At 46.5% G+C, this 22,830-nt stretch overlaps 1 protein-coding gene across 3 annotated transcripts in view; it reads right to left on the bottom strand.

Annotated features, from left to right (window-relative positions):
* The window catches only part of LOC306706782 (partitioning defective 3 homolog), a 209,064-nt gene that overhangs the window by 105,688 nt on the left and 80,546 nt on the right, over positions 1–22,830 (bottom strand). For all 3 annotated transcript variants that reach the window (XM_079173990.1, XM_079173992.1, XM_079173991.1), the window contains exons 6-11: positions 11,988–12,079; positions 9,725–9,808; positions 7,294–7,419; positions 5,145–5,560; positions 2,264–2,403; positions 1,572–1,700 (exon numbers count right to left, since the gene is read on the bottom strand). In XM_079173990.1, coding sequence (XP_079030116.1) covers positions 1,572–1,700; positions 2,264–2,403; positions 5,145–5,560; positions 7,294–7,419; positions 9,725–9,808; positions 11,988–12,079 — 987 coding nt within the window. The remainder of the gene's footprint in view (positions 1–1,571; positions 1,701–2,263; positions 2,404–5,144; positions 5,561–7,293; positions 7,420–9,724; positions 9,809–11,987; positions 12,080–22,830) is intronic.

Genomic DNA, 22,830 nt, shown 5'->3' with positions numbered 1-22,830 from the left:
CATAAAGTCTGCTATTGCTGTAATGCTTCGCCTACAGCTCGCGGCTTTGGATGAAGACTGAAGCTGCTCATTTTGTGCACCGGACCTCGTCTCCCTCGAGTCTCATCCCCCCCCCCCCCCCCCCCCCGCTGCTGATAACCACACATCAAATAAATCCTACCATCTAACTACCAACTATACGCAGAGTCAGCTGGACTGGACGCCCCGCTCTAATCTGAAGATGAGTATCGACCAGCGTGGCAGCTCCTCTCATCCGACTTCGCCCATGGCGACAGACAGCCAATAGCCTCCTCTGCATCCCTCGCTGTGATAATTGCCACCAATCAGCAGTTTGATCGACAGCACTTGCAAGCAAATGGGCTGCTTGTGCCCCTAATGGCCCCCCCGGTGACTGCCGAGGGTGCTGGGAGAGACCATTTTTATGACGCCCGGGGAGGGGGAGCTAAGGCTGTCTGGTGGCATAACTCATGCTTTAACTCGATAAGCCGTGTGTTAAAGCCGGCTAGCGGGGCTGGAGAGATAGCAGAGAATCATTGACCGCCGCTGTGGAGTAAACACCAACGTGATTTAAAGCTTGCTAACATCGACAAAAAAAAAACACACACTTAGGCCTCAGCGTTCTGCCGCCTTGTTTTTTTCGCCTCGGCCATTATGAGCTCACTTCCTCATCAAACAACTTTGAAATAGCATCCAGATGTTGCGGTAAATCAAACCTGTTTTTCCGCGGAGATGATTAAGTAGAACATCTGGCATCGTGTGAAAACACAACCTCGAGGACGGCAAACAGTTGCGGCTAAACGTACAAACTGTATTAGCAACGGTTTGTAGAAGTTACAAGGCCGTGAGTGGCATCTGTCCAGACTGAGTGACGGGCAAGCAGCATCCCAAAAAAACAGCACTGGGAGATTTGTATTGCTGTTTGTACGATGTAATGTGTGAAGGATTTCGCCTGATTGAAATTCAAGCCCAGTGTGTTTTTCCCCCCCCCCACTCTCTGCCTTCTACCTGCCCTGCGTCTGTCTGTTCATCCCCACATCCATCAATCTGGAGAGTCGGCTCCGGAGGCAAAACACAGCGAGAGACGGAAATGGAAACGCAGAAACGGGCGAAGGCAACTCTAACAAAGCGGGAGGGAAGAGAGGGGAGGCTGACAGGTACAGCAGGGAGGGCGATGGGGGGGGAGAGGAGAGGGTGATGGAGATAAAGAGGAGAGATTGAGCTCTACAGGTTTCCCTGTGAGGCTGGCCGCGGCTCGGTAATAAGAGAGGAGTGCGGCGGCGGCGGCGGCGGCGAAGCGGGACGATCAATCTGCGTGCTCGGCTAGCGTGTTGTGTTAGCCGGGAAAATGAGAAGACGACGCGGCACTCGCTGCGGGGATTAACTACACCCGTGACAGCACAGGAGCGAACAAGACACATTCTCACACACGCTCATAATCTACACCATGCATGGGGTGTGTGTGTGTGTGTGTGTGTGTGTGTACGTTGTGATGAGTAATGCATGATGCTGACGGGACGAAGAGTTGAAGGAATGTTCCGAGGACGGGGGGGGGGGGGGGATGACAAACGTACCACGTCTCTGGGGAGGAAAGTGTCCTCCTGCCGTAGGACCAGCAGCCCCACGGCTCCGCCCATGGGCGTGGCCCTGAGCAGAGACACCACCTCCTCCTGGGTCCGCCCGTTCAGGTCCACGCCGTTCACCTGAGCAGGAGACACAGCGGCTGGGTTTAGCTCCAAATAGGCCGCAAGCAGAAAATCCTCACTTCCATTTTAACAAAGTTGTGGTCCAATTAAAACTTCGGCATTTCATCACTAGTTTGAAAAAAAAAGCCTAAAGTGAGAAAAAAATAAATAAACCTGTGGATCAAAGGATTCAACGTTTCGTGTAATCAAGAGTAATCCTTTAAGCGAGGTGGGATAAAAGCTGTTCCATCTTGCTGCACAAGATATGAAGAGTATGAAAACATGTTCTTTGATTTAATTCCAGGATGCTCATTTACAAAAAAAGAAGTTATAGGAAGGAGTTAGTAACAGTTTCTCAATCAAAAATCATGAATGGGACATATGGAAAAAAAACTGATTTTCAGTGAATTCAAATGAAAATGAGCGTGATATGTCCCCATTAAAGTAATAGTACCTCACTCTGGGGCACATATTTCATAGTTGTGGTTTTGGTCCAACCAATCAGCCCCCATAGATCGAACTAAATAAGTACATAAACTCCTGCAGACGCATGAGGTATCAGCGCACTTTCACTTTCTCACCTCCAGCAACCGGTCTCCTGCCTTGAGGCGGCCGTCTTGGATGGCGGCTCCTCGAGGCAGAATGTTCTTCACGTAGATGGGCGCCGAGCCGCCGATGGGAACGTCCCGAGACGTGATGCTGAAGCCGAGTCCCTCGGGACCTGAGGGTGAGAAGGAAGGTCAGGAGGTCTAGTGAGGGAATCTGGATTGATCTGGAGTGGTTACAAAGTAATATCGGCTACTGGAGGTTCCCCGAGTACTTTGCTGGTTGTTTTATTTGGGTGATTTTGCCATTTTTTAAATAATCAATGGTACATATATATATATATATATATCTCAGCAATTGCCGGGTTGTTGCGCTGAACATATCGCCCAACCCTATGTCAAACTTTGCTACCAATTTCCTGAGTGGAAGGCATTTACAACAGCAACATTTCCCTTTGCCTCTACCAACAGTGCACTGAGGTTAAACAGCTGGAGTGGCTCAGTGTGGACTGTGAACAGAAAGCTTACTAGCTGTGTTTAGTGACCTTTCTTCATTGTGTCTCCATCCTCTCCTCTGAATGGAAGCAGCAACACTATTAAAAGCTTTCCTTTCCATCATAACAAATGAACCCAGCTAGTGTACAACCAGGGTTCAAGGATTCTTCACTTGCACCGCCACAAATTGTTTGTATCTATTAGTGATTATCACATAATAACATAGACTCGATAATTATCATGTTTTGCTTTCAATTCTGCAGCAAACTGCGTATACATAGTAATTTAAAGAGCGCATTTAAAAACAACGAAAGTTGACCGACCAAGTGTTCAGCCCCACCTGTGATCCGGTGCTTACAGTGCACGGTAGCTTCACATGACCTCACTGATCCGTGCTCGTATGGGCGGATGTGATTTTTGTTTGTGTACATTTGTGAGTTTTGCTTGCAGCCTCTTAATTAAGAGCGTATCATGATGAACCATTAGGCAGCACATGCCTGTATCTCATAGCATCAACAACACAAACAGACAAACAACTTCCTAATATTAAGCAAGTTAAACACAGGAAATGAAGAGAAACTGTGCGTCCTGTCAGCGGAGAGCTGGAAGCAAATTTATCGCAAATAATTAAAGTAGGATTTATTGTGAGGCAACCCAACTGAATGCTTTTAAAGTAAGAAGTTGTAATAATGCAATAACACGGTGCCAGTAAGTAAGTTCAGCCTGAAGACTTTTAATACGTTTGCCTGATATTTAATTGAAGCCAGAAACTAGAAAAACAACCTGTGGCGAGAACAAATTACCGTCTCGAGTCTGTTTTATTCCAGCACGTCCACCTCGGTCAACGTGCTGAAGAGATCCACACACTTGAGTCCATCCTTCTCCCCGAGCACTGATCGAGGCACTTCATGCATGTGCCCCTGTGCCATGTATGAGCTTAGTTAGGAAACTGTTCCAAATGACCTTTGCGTGTACGATTTCAAAACAAAGTCAATATGAGAACAATAATGAGCATCCTTGCTGTATCGGAGATAGCAGAACACTTAGCTATTCCGTTTCACATCCTCTCCCTAATCCCCCTGCATTGATGAGCCAATCAACTTCCCGCAGGCAGACGAGGTGCGGCATCGCGGTCGCCGGTTAAAGCCTGCGGTGTTCCCGGGCTTTAAACAGGGAGGAGGATCTCTAGAACTCTCATTAGCTTGATTAAGACATACCTAAGCGATTTCCTGTGCAGGATGGGGGACGCTTTGATTGATTCCGATATTCCCCGGGATTTGCGACGAGACCGGCGTCTGATCCGAGCGCGTAAACAACGCGGGAGTTTAATCTGCGCTCAAAGCTGTGGGTTTAAGTCGGTACTTGAAAAAAAAACAACACGGACGAGCCAAGCAGCCTCTCGGGAGTCGCTCGTTAATCCCCAAAAATGTCTGCTCCAACAACGGCAAACAAAAAGGTGGAATGAGAGAAGATGGCATCTTTGACTGAGAACATAACAGATCTCCTGGAAACTGCACAGAATTTGTTTTTTTATTATTAATTATTGTATTATGACCAAGCAGAGAGCGGAATATGCAACAACCAGCCGGGTGTTTCTATGCTTTCATGTTCATGGCTGGATTTCTCAGCCTCCGAGAGAAGGAGAACAGATTTGGGTGAGAACTTCAACGGGGCATATGGCGCGGCCCCCCCCCCCCCCCCCGTCAGACTGCCGCGCCGTGGCATTTGACAGCACACGGGCACCGGCGGCTGCTTAGCAACGAGCTCTCTGGCCCCGAGACCTGGCAACCACACCTGGTATCCTGTTGGCGGAGGTCTGTGCCACCTGCGCCAGCTGTCAGTCAAAGGCGCTGCGCTGAGGAGATGTCACCAAAAGTTTTACTCCCTTTTTTGTATTTCCACCACATCAGTATGCTAAACCCGGCATTTGTTTTTTTAAGCCTGTTGCATCATTGTTCACATTCTGCAGGCTTCTTTTGTCCGCGTCATTTCTAAATAAAACGACCCCCCTGCACTTGTGTTTGATGCGTTAAGAGATGAGGAAATTGCTGGTTTATTCAGTTGGAATGGGAACGCCAGGAACATAAACAGCATCCCTCTTGTTTTTAGAGCCTGATGGGAGACTGGCTAGAAAGATTCAGAGGACATCTGAAAAACAGAATGATGTAAAAAAAAACATGTAGGGACTGAGATGAAGAAGAGGTTTTCTACAGTGGGCTTCAGGAAAACTACCATCCTAAAATAACTGGGGGACTTTCATAACTGGCCATGCCCAGTGTGTCTTCTCAAACATTCAACTATTCTAAATAATCTGTCTGTGACAAAAAAACACGACTCCATTAACTGCATCGTTCTATTGAAACGTGACCTGAGCATCGCAGATGTCTGGGTGATAAAGTAGTCCCGCTTCTCTTCGGCTCACCTTTCTTTAGCTGGATGTTGAGCCTCCTCCCGACTTTTTTGCTGTATCCCCCCGCAGGCGTGGCGTTCGCCCCCCTCTGAGGCGAGGGGGTGTGCCCCGTCGGCGGCTTTGCCGCGGAGACCACCGGGTGAGGCAGAGGAGGGTAGCCCTCGGTGTGGTCCGGCTGAGCGTGGGACAGAGGGTGGGGATGGGTGTGCGGGTGAGTTTGGGAGCCGTGCCGGGACATCCTGTGCGGCGCGTGGTCCGCGCCGGAGACCGTGCTGCCGTTCAGGGAGTCGGGGCTGAAGCGGCCCGAGGTGTACGCCGGGTTCCTGTCGGCGTGGGACAGCTGCTCGTAGTGGGCCTTCATCGACGTCGGCACCACGTGGAACATGATGACCGGGGAGCGCATGGCCTGGCGGAACATGTTCTGGGCTCTGGGACAGAAAGAGGAGGAAGACGACATTTGAATGCCCTAAATACCTTTCTTAGCAAACGCTTTTCTCTGCAAAAACTTGCCAAGAGAAGCACCCCATCTCGCCGATGTTTCTCCCTCACACACACACACACACACACACACACCGATGTTATATAAATAAAACCCATCTTCTCCCACCTGAACATTCTGACATGTTAATTAATACTTATTTCCAGCGTGAGCGGCTCTAAAAAGAGACTGAACCCTCCCCCCGACAGCTCCATCACATAAATCCCTCATTTGGCTCCAGAGGAAGGAGACCGCTATCCGTCGGAGAGTTTGTAGAAAATCCTCTTTTAAACCCTTTTTTTTTGGTGTTGGGAGCTCATGTACAGTAGGTGTGAATGGGAACTTAAGTTGACTGTCAGCACCCTGTAACAGCGGAGCCTGGTTAGCACCACCTGTTTCAATAAAAGAAAGCTGGGGTACCGCTCTTCCCTCACGCCTCGACAGCTGCACGGACTTTCCGGAAAATGCCGGGGCCGCCAGAATTTCTATTGCTCCCGCTGCCCCCCTGAATGACTGACACGTGGCCCCCCCTCCGAGAGAATTCCGCTGTGAAATTCCGAGCCCCGTTTTTTTCCCAGCCACTAATAACCTTCCCCGTGGGTCTCGTCTCGGCGTCTTTTTACGATTTCAGGCTGCATTTTGCACCGGACACGATGTAATCTGCTCTCTTATACCAACTGTTGACGTTCTTGTAACAGCACAATCTATAGAAGCTTTATTCCCACACATTGCTTGACTTATCGTTCACCCAAATTGTATAATTTCTCACACGTTTTCGTCGTGATAGTTCTGGTTGAATTGACAAGTGTTTATCTAGATTTCTGCCTCCACTCCAACACAAAGGTAGTGAGTGTTGACACTGTTTCTACCAAAGAAGTAGTCCCTTTGTTGGAACTGCTGACAGCATGATGTTTGTATTATACAAACTACAGCGACACTGTTTCATGAAAGAGATACTTCTACTCAAGTGAAGCTCCTCTGTATCACGGCACAGATTAAAATGGATTTCTTTCTTTAAAAAGAATGTATAAAGTCCCATGGGACAGAAACGCATGATCAGAAAACGTGTGTGTGTGTGTGTGTGTGTGGTTCTGCCGAATTCTATACTGAAGTTGAAAACATACACGTATGTAATATACATTTATGCTGACGGGCGAGAACAGAATCAAACACAAATATGCATCGCTGGCTTTCTGAGCAGGCAACATTATAGACGCAGCGTGGAGGCATGCACGCAGGGAGCGGAGTTAGCAGGAGGGTTTGGTTAGGAAGGTATCATGAAAGCGTGAGAGCCAAGGGCTGGAAAGCAGAGGCTCCGGATGTTTGGAGCCTCCTTCCAATGGAAGCAGCTAGAGAGGTGTTACATTAGGAGTCCAGCGGAGCTGTTACCGAAACACAGGGGGGGTAAAGGCTTAAGGAGGATTGCAAGGGGGGAACCGCTTCAGCGATTTGGGGGATGCGACCTACAGGAGTTAAACAGGGGAAAGGTTAGCTCAGCACAGTGACGGGCAGCGGAGGAGCCTGTGCACCGGCAGCAGGCTCACAAAGGCATAAGGAGACAGGATAACAGCAAGGGTTTAGGGCTGTAGGTGTTAGACGAGGGGAGAAGCGAAGGTCACACAGGAAGCCCCGGGACCGCCACAGCTCAGCAGGGGGGGGGGTTCCCGTGAGCTGCCGTCTTACTGTTCGAAGCGGATGTTTCGCAGGTCTCCGTTATTGATTCGGACGATGCAGTCGTTCTCCTGGAAGAGGCCCTGCTGCTCGGCCTTGCCTCCCTTCTCCAGACGCTTGACCAACAAGCCAAGAGTCCTGAAAAGGTGCAGAAGTTCATGTCAGCAAAGATGCAGGACGACGCCTGTGATGATTCAATGTGGCTGGACGGAGCTGAGGTGGAGAGTGCACTATACTGGACTTATTACCACGGAAGCCTGACCAAAATATTGTGTCCGGAGGAAAATCCTCTTCTGTACCTGTCTGTGTCTAGTGGGCTCACCGGTCAAATCCCTTTAAGGATTCTAAAGGTCACTCAAAGTCTTTGTGTTTCCCACTTTTGTTGCATCTTTATTATTGCTGCTATAAAAATGGATTCTTGAACACAAACATCCCCGTTCACACAATCAGCTACGCAAGAATCAGTGTGTGCCGGCACGTTAATGAGAAGCTTTTTCCCGTAACAAAAAAGGAAAATAAAAATAGAAAAGGCCTCGTTGCTGCCTCTACTTCATCATGCGTACAGTGTGGTCCTGTCATTTGCATCATCAGAGTACCAGTGAGAAAGCAGTCGCATCACATCAGGGTGCTTTGGGGCTGTGTGGAGGAGGAGGCTGTTCTATTCAAAAGGCAATCAACAGATTGAAAAACTCCACTGCAGCTCTGCCGAGGAGGGGGGGGGGGGCTTTGCAGGTGTTCATTTCCTAACCCCCGAGGAACACTGCTGCCCTTTTCCTTTCAAAATAAAGAAAGTGCTTTCTTAGAGCGACAGAAAGCCGCACGGTTAAACCGTGATAGCGGGCCGGTTCCATCGCGCACGCTGTAATCCGGCGTGGCAAACCGGCTTGTGCCTCACTGTGCCGCCGCAGCGAGACTTCACCTGAAAAGGTTCGCTTCACGGATTTCAGATCCGAGCCAGAAGAGAAAAAAAATGAAGAGCGGGGTAGGAAAGAGGGCCCGAACCTAATCGAGTCCTCTTCGGTTATACAGTCCGTGTCCCTGCGCATCGGGGTCTTTCTCTGAGGCCGCGCGAGCGAGCGTCGCCGAGGTAAATTGGGTTGATTTTAGGGTTTAATGCTCGCCCTCGCCTGGGGGCTTATAATTCAATATGAATAGAAATGTGATTACAGGCGGGGGCAGAAAAGTTCAGGAGTTGAAAAAAGTTCAGAGACAATTCCGCTGATTGAATTTGAGTGAGAACACAATGAGATTTGCAGCGGAGGGACTACTTCTCTGATGAAAGCCGGGCATCTTAATCTTGGGATAACGCCTACCCTGACATTTCCCCAATAACAGAAAAGTGCATTATAAATGTGCTTTTAGATTGATTGAGTCGGGCCGGTTGGGAAAAGTGATATGATCTTGGTTTTCAATAAAGCGCGACAGGGAGTCTGAAGTCGCTGATCGAGTCTCGGGGGGGAAAGAGTCAGACATAAAGAAAGTTCAGACGTCTGTGGGGCTGCAGCTGTGGCTCCGTGCTGGCAGCAGAACAGCTCAGCTCTATAAAAACATATGAAGATTAAGACTCAACTTAAACTGGTCCACGCTGGTTTTATACACTCTAAATATTCTTTCAATAATGCACAGCACCTCCGTATAAATGTCAGCTTTGAATGATGTTATACACTCACCTATCCTGAGGTTTTTAACTGGATTCCTGTAGCGACTATGAAAGGCTGTACGACTCTCTGGGTAAATTTAAACCAGATGTGAAATTCCTCTAATTCCTTCACAGCTTTTTTCCAGCTGTGCATGCGTGCTACAGAATATGTTGCAGGTATGTGTGTGTGTGTGTTGTGTGCACTGTTCAACGTATCCTTTGTATCATGTAAAGCTGATGTGACAGCAGCCGGAGAGAGAAAGATGACGGTCACCTGCGAACCCTAAACAAGCATGATTGATGAGTGTAAACTGGCAAAATGGCTTCATGATGTCGGCAAACGCAAACCTGTGTGTGTGCGTGTGCATGTGTGTGTGCATGTGTGTGTGTGTGCCATTGGGTTTGTATGAGTGATGAAGTGGTTACATGTGGGCATCGCATCACAGAGGAATGTCCGGTATGCGTGTGTGTGTGTGTTTGCGTGTTTCGTGTGTGATGTTGGTTGGAATTTTTTTTTGCATGTGAAACCAAATTCAACAAGTGTGAATTCATTTTTTACAAGTCTACAATAAGGCCGACACGTTTTAAGCTAAAGGGAGAAAGTGAGACATTGGGCTCTCCTGAAAAAAAGATCCCACAAAACTAGTCTCTCAGCTAGTTAAAGTACAGAACTGTAAATGTACAGACTAAGTTGATCTTTACACAAATAGTAACTTATTTGAAGGGTTTGGGTTCTCTGTTGAGCCTTCTTAGATGTGTTTAAGGCCCTATGGACACTCTCCTTTACTCAGCACTCAGTGTTACCTGCGGTCCCTGCCACTGAAAGGCACCACGTGGATTCCCAGCGGCCCGCCGTCGTTTGACACCTCCACCAGTTTGACTATATCTCTGGGAGACGGTGACGGATGGCAGACGGAGAGACCAGGGTGGGTGGGTGGGAGGGTGGGAGGGAGGGTGGGTGGGGAGTGGAGAGAGGAGAGGAGAGGGGTGACACCATGTGGGGGAAAAACAAAACAGGAAAATGAGATGATGGTGATGATAACAAAAGTGAAATAAAATCAGAAAGCAAGAAGGTGTTGGAGGAGACTGACAAAAATACAATAAAACAGAGCAATCCAAATAAATCAAACACACGTAAGTAATAACTAGGAAAACCAAAACCCTCACACACAAGTCAGGGAATCAGGAGAGACTGAGAACCGTCTTCAGGGATGGACCTGAGTTGAAAAATGCTGCAAAGGTTTGTTGTGGTAGGAGAACAGCTGCAATCCTACAACGTTGCTAAAGTCTGACAGATGTGTTGAAGACACTTCTCTACACAGTGAGTCTTCATCCTACGGGCTGCAGATGTTCAACTGTTGTTTTTTCTCCTCTTTTGTTTCACATTGCAGCACGTCAGAAAAAGACAAGATGTGTTTGAATTCAAGTCGAACGCTTTGACTTTTGACGTTTTAAGGTGGAAATCAGTTCTCGGTCCGGGAAAAACAGCAACACACTTAATAATTAAAATCAGAGCGCATCTGTGATCAAGGGGTTGCCTCCACACGGCTCAGAATGTGAGCTAGCAGCTAACAGTGCTAACAGCGCTAAGAACTGCAACAGCGCTGACAGAGGTGACTCTGGATTGAACAATATAGGAATTTATTGCTGAGCGAGATAAAAATAGTGGATCCTGGTGAATTTAATTATCCAGATAATCATGAATATCGCCATGAGTGACTTGAACAAGCGGTCTAGCTCGCTATTACGGTAACGAACAGGAAATATCAGAGAAAGAACAGACTGTTTGCTATACTTGAAAATGAATTTATACTATAGAGGGCGGACTAATGATTCACGATGACCTCATTTAGGATCGTTTATTTTTCAGATACATGTTCATGTTGTCCGATGCCCGGAGATAACAATGTTCACCTGGTGGGGGAACCGGAGGATGGGCGCTGCTCAAATTTAGCACTTTAAATTGGAGAAATAAATTATAAAATTAAAACCCAGTCGGATGCATTTGCGATGAAGCCCTCGGCTGCGTAGCGTTTTGTTGACGACATCCTTTGACCTTTTTAAAAGCACAAAAGCTCAGCGACAGCTCTGTGCTTTTCCGCGGCGGCGGCGTTCTTCGCCCGATAGTCAGCGCGGCTGTCAAACATCTAAAACACAGGCACATTTTACAAGATGCCAAATCTAATCTGCCCACAGCTTTGATACAATGACTATGATTAGCTCAGGGAAAATGGGCCCCTTGTTGACAACTAAGAGGCGGGGGGGGGGGGGGGGGCAGAGTCTCTGGGAAATCATAGGAATAATAACAATACCATACCTGCATATTAAACTGGAAGCATGCAACAGAGCAAAATAACAAAACAAAACACAGTTGTTAATAACGGGAGCTGAATGGGTTAGTGCGTGGGAGAGCTCTGATGGCGAGACGAGGATCATTTTGCCTCCACAAAAGAGAATTATGCAAATCACAACGCGGGGTTCAAATGACATTTTCCACAAACAAACCTGGATTACAATATAGCACCTGCTGGTCTACCTCCAAAGTACTCATTATGTAGAGAAAGGGAGGCCAGAGCTGCTTTACCCAGGTCAGCTTTGAAGGGAAAAACTTTTTTCTTCTTAGTTTTTGGCCATTCGTTTCCCATTTGATCATAATTGAGCTCTTCGGGTTAATTGCAGGGATCTGTGCGACATGCATCCGTTGAGTCCAACGTTATAATTACTGAAAAAGTTGGCCAAAACTACAGAAGAGGGACGGAGTAGTAGTAACAGAATGTTCTTGTAGGGTTATGCAGGTGTGGAGACACTAAAACGGGCTTCATTCCAAATGGATTGTGGGAGAAAAAAACATTTGCACAAACACGGATAATTCAATCTTCAATGAATGTGCAAATGTTCAGATGTATTTATTCTTAGTGAGAGAGAGAGAAAAGGTATTGCTTTTCCCAAATGGTGGACTTCACATTTTGGAATAAAACTGCAGTCTGTCATCGAGTTTCAGCTGGAATGTTGAGGACACAGAGAAGGCAGAAAGTGGGCGGAGCCGATGCACGACTGAGGGACTTACTCTAGTGACCTCACGGGGGTGTGGTCCATGCAGGAGTCGGCTCGACCGACCGGCTCGATCCGGCCGTTTTCTTCGTCTCCGGCCTCGTCCTCCTGGAACAAAAGCACAGACGAGAGCAGAGGACGGGTGAGATGGCTTCAGAGCGCGTTATATACCCCCTGTTCTTCAGGGTGAACACGTCCTTTCAGAACGAGCGGGTTTGAACCTGAATCACGACCTCTTGTCGCGTCTCAGAACACCCCAACCCGTTACAAACTCAAGTGTCTCTCAGGAGCTAAAACGTAGGCGGAGCCGCTAACCCGACGAAGCCACGGCGAAGCAGATGGGAGGTGGTCTGCCACAGGTGTAAAAATACATGCCCCTTTAAAAAGACGTGTTGTAAATGACATGGCCTTTGTTCTCCTCTGGTATCAAACGGTCAAAACGGACACTCGGTCTGTTTGAACACCGGAGCCCGAGACTCATGACACGTAACGCACAAACACAAGCCACTGAGAGCAAAGTGGAGAAAAATGAGAAGGTCATTAAAATTTCAGAGCGACACCGGAGAGGAGAGGAGAGATGAGCGAGAAGCAGCAGCAGCAGCAGCAGCAGCAGCAGCCAGGCCGCCTCATCAGTATGAAAATGAGCCTGCTGGTTGCCATGGCACTTTGGGTGCCAGGAGGACGTACAGCTACAGGGCAGGTGTGTAGGTGTGTAGGTGTGTGTGTGTGTGTGTGTGTGTGTGTGTAATCTGTATGGATTTACAATGCAAACTGCTTATTTAATCAGCAGAGTTTTAAAGCAGCCAACAAAGAGGGACTTTAACAGGTCTGGACTCATCGGTGGTCAGTGAGTTTACTCATCAACAAGAAAGATCTTTTTTAAATATGTTTTAAGTTCTTGTCTTTTATGTTTTTTTCTCACAGATGAACTAAAAACAATAAGCAATGTGCACAAAAGAGCATCTAACAAGTCATCTCAACAGAGAAAGAAGACATTTGCATCACAGATGTATTAGAGGGGACATATCCTCATTTCCAGTTTCAGTCATATTTTGGGTTTTGACTAGAACATGTTTATATACCTTATCATTCAAAAAAACCTCTTTATTTTTCTAAATATACAGTATACCTGTGTTCACCCTCTGTCTGAAACGCTCCATTTTAGCGCCTGTCTCTTTAAGCCCACCCCCCTGAAAAAGCCCAGTCTGCTCTGATTGGCTAGCAAGAAAAAATATGGTGCACCTTTGTAAAGGTACCCACAAGAAAAACCGACTGTGTTGTTGTATTTCACAGTGTGTGGGTTGGTACACCAGGTACCCAAACAACCACTGGTAAGGGAACATTTTCATGATAAGTGCCCTTTTAAATGAAGAAATGCTCTTATTCAGCACTTGGGCAAACAATAAATATATATATATATATATATATATATATATATATATATATATATACACAACAATGTATTCCTGTATTATCATTCGAGGACTGTGGGCCACGACTGCCTCAATAAAAAAAGGACATTAAATTGTTCTGCTTTGATGTCCTGACAGCAGCCTGGAAGATAAAAGTATATGTGGAAGACTATAAAGAAGACAGACGGACAGAAAGGCATTTCTCGGATCAGTGGACAGCAGCGCTGCATTCCAAGATCTTTTACAGCACCATAAAGAACTAAAAATATGAGCACTTATAGCATTTATGAAGAGAACATCGCCACAAATGTGTTCTACCATATGGTGCAGGCCTAAGATGTATTTACTAGAACTGTGTGGACTGTTTTCTGTTAAATGTACGGAGGACGCCCGCTCCCATGATCCCGATACAATCACACACATTCTAAAACACACCGAGGCCAGATAAAGAAAGAGAGAGAACAACTCAAAGATTCTCTGAAACACATCTAACACGATTCAATATTTATCAGGAGACGGGAGGGGGGGGGGGGGGGGACATCAGAGAGGGAGAGGAGTCGCTATCTGAGGAAGAGCAAATGAGATCGGCATTCATCAGAGCACACGCAGGCATCTCACAGACCCTTTACTTCAATACGCACCATCTCAGAGGAATCTGACTGCACACGACAATTCTATTCCACAGCCAGACAGAGAGTGTGTGTGTGTGTGTGTGTGTTTGTGTGTGTGTGTGTGTGCAGCAAAGATAATAAAGGAGCGAGCAGGTGATGGAGATGGAGGTAAAATAAGAGAAACAAACAGACACAATTATAAATGAGAAAGTGTGCGGTAAACAATGTCTTTACAGCGTCATGTATTCATTTATAGTCGCTGCCGTGGGTCAATAAATCCAATCAACTCCGGAACAATATGATTACAACAGCCTCCATCTACTGCGGTGGTTTGGAATTTTCTCCATTTCCCCAGAATTCCTGTTGGTAATTGTCCAAAGACAGAAGGTGGTTTAAACAGTCCAGACTGCTACTCGTGTGGTAGCTGTGTTGTGGAGGTGGAGTTTGCTTGTTGTCGTTGAATTGCATGTTTCTGAGTCCTCGAAGGACTTCTCATCCATTTTGGTTTAAAAACAAAAGTCCTTTAATGGAAAATTGACGAAAATCTTCAAATGTCAAATCCAGCGGCTGAGGATTTTCCTGTGATATGATGGAACGCTTCGGAGCAGCTACCAAATGGACCTCGTGGGGAGAAGCTGATGTTTCAAAGGTCGGAAAGGAAATTTGCGCCTCGGCTGACGGAGGACATTTTCATTTTCATTCTCTCTGCTGTCATAAAGGTTTTAGGTGCACCTGCTCTGAAGGAGTGACAGGCTGCTCCTGTTTTGTGCTCAAGAGAAATTACTTCATAAAAGTGAAAAGGAGTGACGTAGAGACGCCGTATAAGGCTCTGGTAGCAGCAGCGATCTGTCAATCCCAAGGTAGCCCCGCCCCTAAAGCATCCCCTGCTTTATGGTCTGTGTGACTCTAAATGGACCATCATGTACTAAATGAACATCATGCTGTATTGAAGAAGACTTGAAACTAGAGATTGAGACCATAAACTCATGTTTACAATGTTTACTGAGGTAATAAATCAAGAGAGAAGTAGAGTCATTTTCTCATAGACTTCTATACAACCAGAGGAGTCGCCCCCTGGTGGACATTAGAGAGAATGCACGTTTAAGACACTTCCGTATCGGCTTCACTCGGCAGAACCGACCTTTGGTGTTCCTGGGACATTGCGTTCATGAGAACACATAATGCCATCGCGGCTGTCTACCGGTGGAGGCCGGTAGTGGTGTGTGATGGCCCTGCTTGTTTATAATACTCCTACCCGGCACTTTAAGTCAAATGGAGCACAGCATGATTTATTCATGCTAACATGTAGCATGGTCTCTTGTTTAAATTGTTGGTTATGTTTACATGACCCATGCTAGCAGGCTTCTTTTAAAAGGGGGCTTTGCTAACGTATGATACATTTTGATATCTGAGAAGGAACAGAATTAAAGAACTATACAGCATCAGCTGTTCAATAACACGTGCTTCTTCCCAGCATTAGCAACAACACAGACCAGGGTCTGACTGACGGATGGACCAATCAGCCTTTTTCTTCACCTTCCCCCCTTCCACCGTCCAGAAGCAGACACTCAACCCAACCACACCATCGAGACGTCGGCCATTCCCGTCGCTGGGAGTGGGCCGGGGCGAGCAGAGAGATAGATGGCCGCATTAATAATTCAGGGCTGAATCGCGGGGTTAATGGCCGGCGGGGCAGACAGGCCGGCAGGTAGGAGGGCGAAGCGGCCGATGTGTTTTCCAGCCGAGTCATTGTTTGTTTCCTGGACGTGGAGGAGGAGAGGCGAGCGGGCAGTTTTCAGGCTCGGGGGCTCATTAAAGATTAATAGGAGAATCCATTGGGGCCTGTCCTTTCTATCTCTCAGACTAAATGAAGTGGTCTGCGACTACAGTGTTTGTGTGTGTGTGTGTGTGTGTGTGTGTGGGAGAGAGTGAGTGGAGTAATGCTGCACTTTAATGAAGTGCTGCCCGCTCCCCTTTCCTGCAACTTTGACCACACTGTCACATACAAGCTGATGTGGATGTGTGCATACAGACACACGGGCCGGGGTGGAGAGATGGAGAGAAGCTTTTCTTAAGAAGATAAAGAAAACACAAATCTTTGGTTGAAGAAATGCAAACGTTCTTCGTTGCATCAACATTTAAAAATCTGTAGAAAAAAAAGAATGTAGTCAAGTACAGATAATAAAAAGAAGGGTTTGTGCCTGGACTCTATGATTTCTCTGAAACCACATTAAAATTTCAAAATACAAATCTGTTTAAATATGAATGAATTTTCCTCCGGAATGCTCGTCGTTAGATTTGATGCCATAGTTGCCGTCTTCAGACTGACAGCCTCGGTGAAACGGCTCGATAGGAGGAGACTTAAACTGATGCAACTGTGAGAAACGTTGACAGCGCCAATTAAGTCCAATCAAAGTTAAACTGGAATCATCGCCTCGCGGCTGTAAGCCGCCGTTAACCGGTCGAGTTGCAGTATTGCACTATTCATGTCCGTCATATATATATCCTGAGATATTGAGGCACCAGAATGGGACGGACATGAGGTCACGGTTAACCTTTGACCACCACATTATAATGAGTTCATCGGTGGAGTCCAGGTGGACATTCAGGCCACATTTGAAGAACTCTCTGGCACTGAGGCTTAAAACAAAGCGTCCCTCACATAACGGAGATTATAGTTCCTCTGAGGATGACTTTCAGTTTAACTGAGGGAGCTTTACGTCGGCCCCGGCAGCCTGAGGACACCAGACATGCTGTGCTACTTGCCATCTAAACAGGGCTGTGTTCCTCAATACGTTTTGGGTACCAATCGAAATGTGTCCTTATCGTTAATACCCAAAATAAATTATTCTTTGATGAGGTAGTTTCACATTTAAACTAGACTTTTTCCAGTTTTAGAACATTTTAGGTTGCTCGTCTTTAACGAAAGTCAAGTTTGACTTCTTTAGAGAAATCTTTAAAAAAAAAATTATATTCCACCGAATAAGGTAAATTCAAGGTAAATTCAATACTGGTGCCTTTTAGTAAAAACACAAACCTTTGAGTAGTCTCTGACTCTAAGAGTTTGAAAGGCAACGTGTGTGTTTTACTTGTAACATCATGTTTATGACCTTTCAAATAGAGGGTAATAAAGAATAACTGAGGATTTATATTTAGTGACGGTGCACCTCAAGTATTGATAGAAAACTCAAAAAAGCACGTTCGTCTTTTGAAAAACTCAGAGGCTCATTCCTCTCCTAATGACACACCAGCCAGGAGGAGAAAACATCACATGAACTGGAATACACATCAGATCCACGGAGAGGAGACACGCAGCCCCGTCACTGTTGACTGCTGTCTGTGCCCTCCTCTCCAGCAGGGCTCCACATGTCCACGGCCGGATGAATCGCTGAACCACAAACTATAAATTAGCCTTAACCTCCGACCTCAAGACCACGACACACCATCTGGCTCTGAGTTCGAAAACAGAAGGGAAAGATGGAGGACGGAGTCCAGCTACTATTCCACATTCTCGTCACATACAAATGAAAATAGAGGATCTGAGCTTCAGGTTCACACCTTCCTCTGGCCTTTCACTCTACTTCACCGACTGATATTTGACACCAAATAAATGTTAAAAACGTTTTCGTCCATGTCTGTCCAAAATGTTTTATTGTTTTGTTATAGACATCTGTGGTAATCGTCATACTTATCAGGATGTGAATTCTTGAATTACGGCCAAAAACATGATTTGTGAGGTTTGACAACCAAATTCTAAATCGGTTCATCCGTCCTGAGTTTGTGCCAAAAAAAACATCTCAAGACGGTTATAAGAATGGGACAGATGGACAACCCAAAAACAGGACTATCATAAAAAGGCAGAACAAAAAAATAAGAGCAGTGAACAAAAAAAAAAAAAAAAAAACAGACCAGTAAAAATAAATAAAAACCAAGAGACAGCTTCCGGGTCAGCGGTCTCACCCCGCTCAGGATCAAGCTGTCGGGAGGTGAGACAGCTCCAGGTGTCCTCATCCCACTTTAGATTCCAAACCAAAAAGCACTCAGAAGGGTCATTGCCGCACCGCCTGAATGAACACAGACACATTTCATCGTGTCGAGAGGGACGCGATGATCAGACATCACTGCACACGACCTTCTGTGTCTTATTTACTGTGTCAGTCACCGAGGTGAGAGACTCTGCTGATGCTGCACGGTGTCGGATGTAAAGGCCGACACACCGGCAGTGGAACAGAAGCCGTGTCTCACCTTTAATTTAGCCGAGTGTTCACTGAATTCAGCTTCTGGATTTCTGATCTGAATCTGATCGTCTAGTCTCAATCTAGCAATTAAACGTGAAAAAAAAACAAACGTGCAAAATTTGAAAATGCCATCCCACATTTTACTGAGATACTGGTTTCAAAGTTTTTTTCTGCTGAGGAGACTTTCTCAGGAACAAAGAGTCCTGATGCCCTCTGATAGTGTTGATCCTGCAGAGCACAACGCAGTCCCATCTGTCATGACGGAGAGGCGTTTGATTAACGCGACGCTCGGCTCCGCGCGAGACCACGATGCATCATTAAAAGCAAGCTTTCAATTACAGATCCCAGCGCTAATTCAATTAGTCTCCTTTGAAGACACTTTGATAATGGGATCCAGACGGGCCGACGCCGTCGTCAATAACTGGAGGATTCATCGAGCAGAGGGGACGTTATCAGAGCTTATATCATCCCGGCTGCCGGTCGGGCCGTTACGCAAGAAGATCAGGATGCTGCCTGATTGTGTGTCTGTGTGCGTGTTTGTTTGGTTTTGTGGTATAGGAGTGTATAGAAAATGGGAGAAAGTGCTTTTGTTCGCATATACGTGTCTTTAGAAGACAGGTTATTAAATCTGGATGAATATAGCTGTTTGAGGGAGATGTTTTCACAGTAATATACTGTATATATATCGTAGTACACACAGGTATCGGATCGGTATAAGTCAGGTATCGGAGTTCAATGTGTGATGATATTGTGGCGGAATGAGAGAAAACCTGCATTGCAAATCGGATGGAAAACCTTCAATAAGCTTATTTACAGCAGCAGATTGTGTACAACTATCATCTATATATATATCATGTATGGGTGTAGTGTTCACGTGTCCACATAGCTCCATCATGTCATGCTCAGATGAAGCTATAATCCAGTGGGCAGTAACTTCGCTCTATTGGGGTTTTTTTTCCCACAGCTTGTCTGCGCACATACTGTCTGTGTACATCACTGAACTACCAGAGGCAGCAGCAATAACAGCTTGAGCAAAATGAGACTTCCAGCACTTCCTAAATTACCACGGCGCTGCCGTAGCGATCCACTTAATTCAACAGCAATTTCTGCGATCCAATTCAATCAGAGCGGATGGGGCCGGCGGAGGGGGGATGTCACCGCGGCGAAATGCACACCGCAATTTTCTCAGAAATAATAGACAATGGAGGCTCATCAGGAATGGAGGCAATTTCAAAACTCATATTTTAAGGAGGCCCCCCCCCCCTCCCCCCTCCTCCCCCGGAGAGCGCAGTCATTGTCACTCGAAATGGAACTGCAGAAGGTGTGAGCGACTCTTGTTTTTCAACTCGAGGGGTTTGATTCAGCGCGCCAAGAAGGGAGCAGAAAGACGATTCCTTCTGGATATTTAATAGAGATATCTTCTACGTAAAAAAACACACTCGGAGATTAGCGAGGAGTGTTTCTCTGGAGAGCGCAGGGGAGACGGAGTGAGTGACGGGATGAAATGAAAGACGAGAGAGACAAGAAAAGGGAAAAAGGTAGACGGACAGAATGACAGAGGCAGACATCAAGACAGGCGATTACACAGAGGAACAGAACTCCACGACGAAGCGGCTTCAAAGGATGACAAATGGCACTTTGACAACTCACAACTCCAAACCTGAGGGGATTCTGGGAAGTTCTGTGGTTGTCGGAGCAAAAAAAGAAGCAAAACAGGTTCGAGTTTGTCCGTCATTCACTTTAGCAAAGCGTGCATTTCATTTACATTTTTACAAATGCAATTTTCAAAAAAGGTCATCATACTACATGTTATGTATTTATATACACGCCTCCGAACAAGCCAACACTTCTTAAACTTCAAAAGGCAGGAATTCACCTAAAGTATCCTCCTTTTACGGAGGTCTTCGGCCCGCTGACATTCCACTGCTGTGGACGGATTATTTAGAGAGTAACGAGCCAGACTGAACGTTGATGTAGGCCTGAATCCAACACACACACACACACACACACACACACACACACACACACACACACACACACACACACACACACACACACACACACACACACACGGCTCTCCTGACAATGTCAAACATGACACAGGTGGACGGGGAGTGAGTGTGTGAGTGTGTGTGTGTGTGAATGAGGAGACAGTAAAGGAGTACAGTATATGAAGTGTAAGGGAGATGGAAAGAAGGAGGGAGATGCCAATTTTGAAAAGCGTCGGTGTGTGTGTGTGTGTGTGTGTGTGTGTCTGTTAGTTATACCATATGTGACCCATATGGGGGACAGAACTATGTGTCAACTGGAATGGATCAAGCGCACGCTTTGATCTGGAGTTCGTTTATGCAGAGGAAGCAAAAACTGTGAGTTAGACAAAATGAAGGAAAATAACCTAAATAAGGTGTCATAGTAGGTCTTTAGCAGACTTTTCCATACACAAATTTCAAGTGATTTATTTTTTCAGACCTGAAAAAGAAGTGAGAGAGGAGGGTGTGGGTGATTTCGTAACGCTCTTAGAGTCACAGCCACCTGTAGGCAGAGAGGAGCTGGGCTGTTTCATCCACACCAACCAATCACAGAGCAGGTACCACGCACGGTAAAACTGTTCAACTCCAGACTTTTCTCAAATAAAACATAAATATATATATGACTCTAAATACTCCAGATACAAGCAGCATTTTCTAAAGCCATGACACTAAACTTCTTGGAGGCATAACAAAAAGTGGACTCTGCAGACTAGTTCTCCATGGTGTGGGTCCATCAACATGTATCAGAGCTACCGTGGGTGCTGTCTACACCTCGTGGTGCACTCAGAGAGAGCTACAGACAATCACACAGCTTGTTACCCGATGCGCCGTTTACCCGGGACCGGACTCCAGACGGAGCCGCTGTTATGGAGCAAAGTAACAGACCAAACCCCCCCCCCTCAGAGGGAGCTGTGGGTAATGGTGACAAGCATCACACACACACACCGACGAAGAGTTGTCAGACTGAAGGCCATTATTCTGGCCGACTGTAATGGCCGCTGCTGAGAAGAAGAGTGTGTGTGTGTGTGTGTGTGTGTGTGTGTGTGTGTGTGTGTGTGTGTGTGTGTGTACAGGAACACGTGAGGGAGAAAGCACAGAAAGTCACACTGGCTCTGTATCCTCTACCCGGTTCCTGCTGCAGTGCTGTGCAGCAGAACACCTCCACAGCAGTACATCAGCACGACGACTCAGGAGCTTCATATGCACTAAGACTGAGCGAGTGAACTGTGTACTTACTTACAGTCATGTCTTCCGCATTATAATCAGGTTTAACACTCAGGGAGCCACATTGAGTTGTTGTTGTGTCCTTTTTATGGGGGAGAAGATAGATAAATGTCAATTCATAAATCAATAAGTTGTTGTAGCAAATGTAGGGGTTGCTACCACGTATTACGCAGATTTGGTGCAAAATGTAACAATTTGTAACGACTCAAAAATTCCTAAAACGTAGCGATTCCCAGTGCTAAACGCTGGGGGTTCAGACCTCTGATGCTCCAGATACAGGGACATATCTGACTGTTTTCTGTTTGCAGGATTTCATTGTCAGAGCACACCGGGCCTCAATAATGAGCTCTATCGCTCCTCCGTCAGATCCCTCTCCTCTGATAACAGCCGACAACCTGCTGCCGTCATCCCTCTTGTCTCGCCTTTGATCGTTTCATGGACCTCTGATAAACTCCTCCGTGAAAAAAAAACACACCCACTTCTCTCCGCTCTCATCTCCTTTCAACCAGCCAATGTCTGCATCGCTCGTTCGTTCTCTCTGTGATAACGATAAACCGACGGAGCGCAGCAGATTTACAAAACTGAGATTCTCATCTTTGATTTGGGTTTTCGAACCTTCAAACCTTTTCTGTGCCTCAAGAAGTGGGTGGAGTTTGAGGAAAAAAAAGGTACCATCTGTTCAACCTGATCAGGTCTATTTTTAGGTGTAATTAGATCTTGGTAGCAGGTGATGAACAGAATGGGATGTGCCTGTGTGTGTGTGTGTGTGTGTGTGTGTGTGTGTGTGTGTGAGAGAGAGACGGCAGGTTGCACCCCGAGGTAGATATCCCCCTCAGGGGCCAAACTGATAAAAGCCTCAAGAGGAGGGAGAGCCGTCTTTCATCTTCCCGCCATCTCCCTTTTCCTGCTCTCCTCACCCCGTCCCTCCCAGCTGGAGGGGATCTGGGCTCCCACAGCTCTCTGTCATATTAAAACCAAAAGATCAAAGGACAACGTGGAGCGCAGAAGGACAGCAGGGAGAGAGAGAGAGAGAGAGAGAGAGATGGGAGGAATACAAATAAAGGAGGTGACGTGAAGAGCAAAGAGAAAAAAGGAGAATCGATAGAGAGAGAGAGCAACATTTTATAAGACTTATAGTATGTGTGGCTCTAAAAAGGCTGATTGCTATGTTGACTCTAAACTTTTACCAGTGTTGGACGCTCAGCCGGTTTGGAGCGAATAAACCTGCATAGCCGGGGTCAGGAGTCGGTATTTCAGGCTCGGCTGTAATCACTATTAAGCTGGAACAGAAGTAGAGGTTGTGAACCGGATACAGGACCCTGGCCGTCTGACCCATGTGTGATG

The sequence above is a fragment of the Pholis gunnellus genome (assembly GCF_910591455.1).
Source record: "Pholis gunnellus genome assembly, chromosome: 14".
Lineage (NCBI taxonomy): Eukaryota > Metazoa > Chordata > Actinopteri > Perciformes > Pholidae > Pholis > Pholis gunnellus.
Note: the sequence above shows the minus strand (reverse complement) of the source record. Positions and strands in the feature narration are given on the sequence as shown.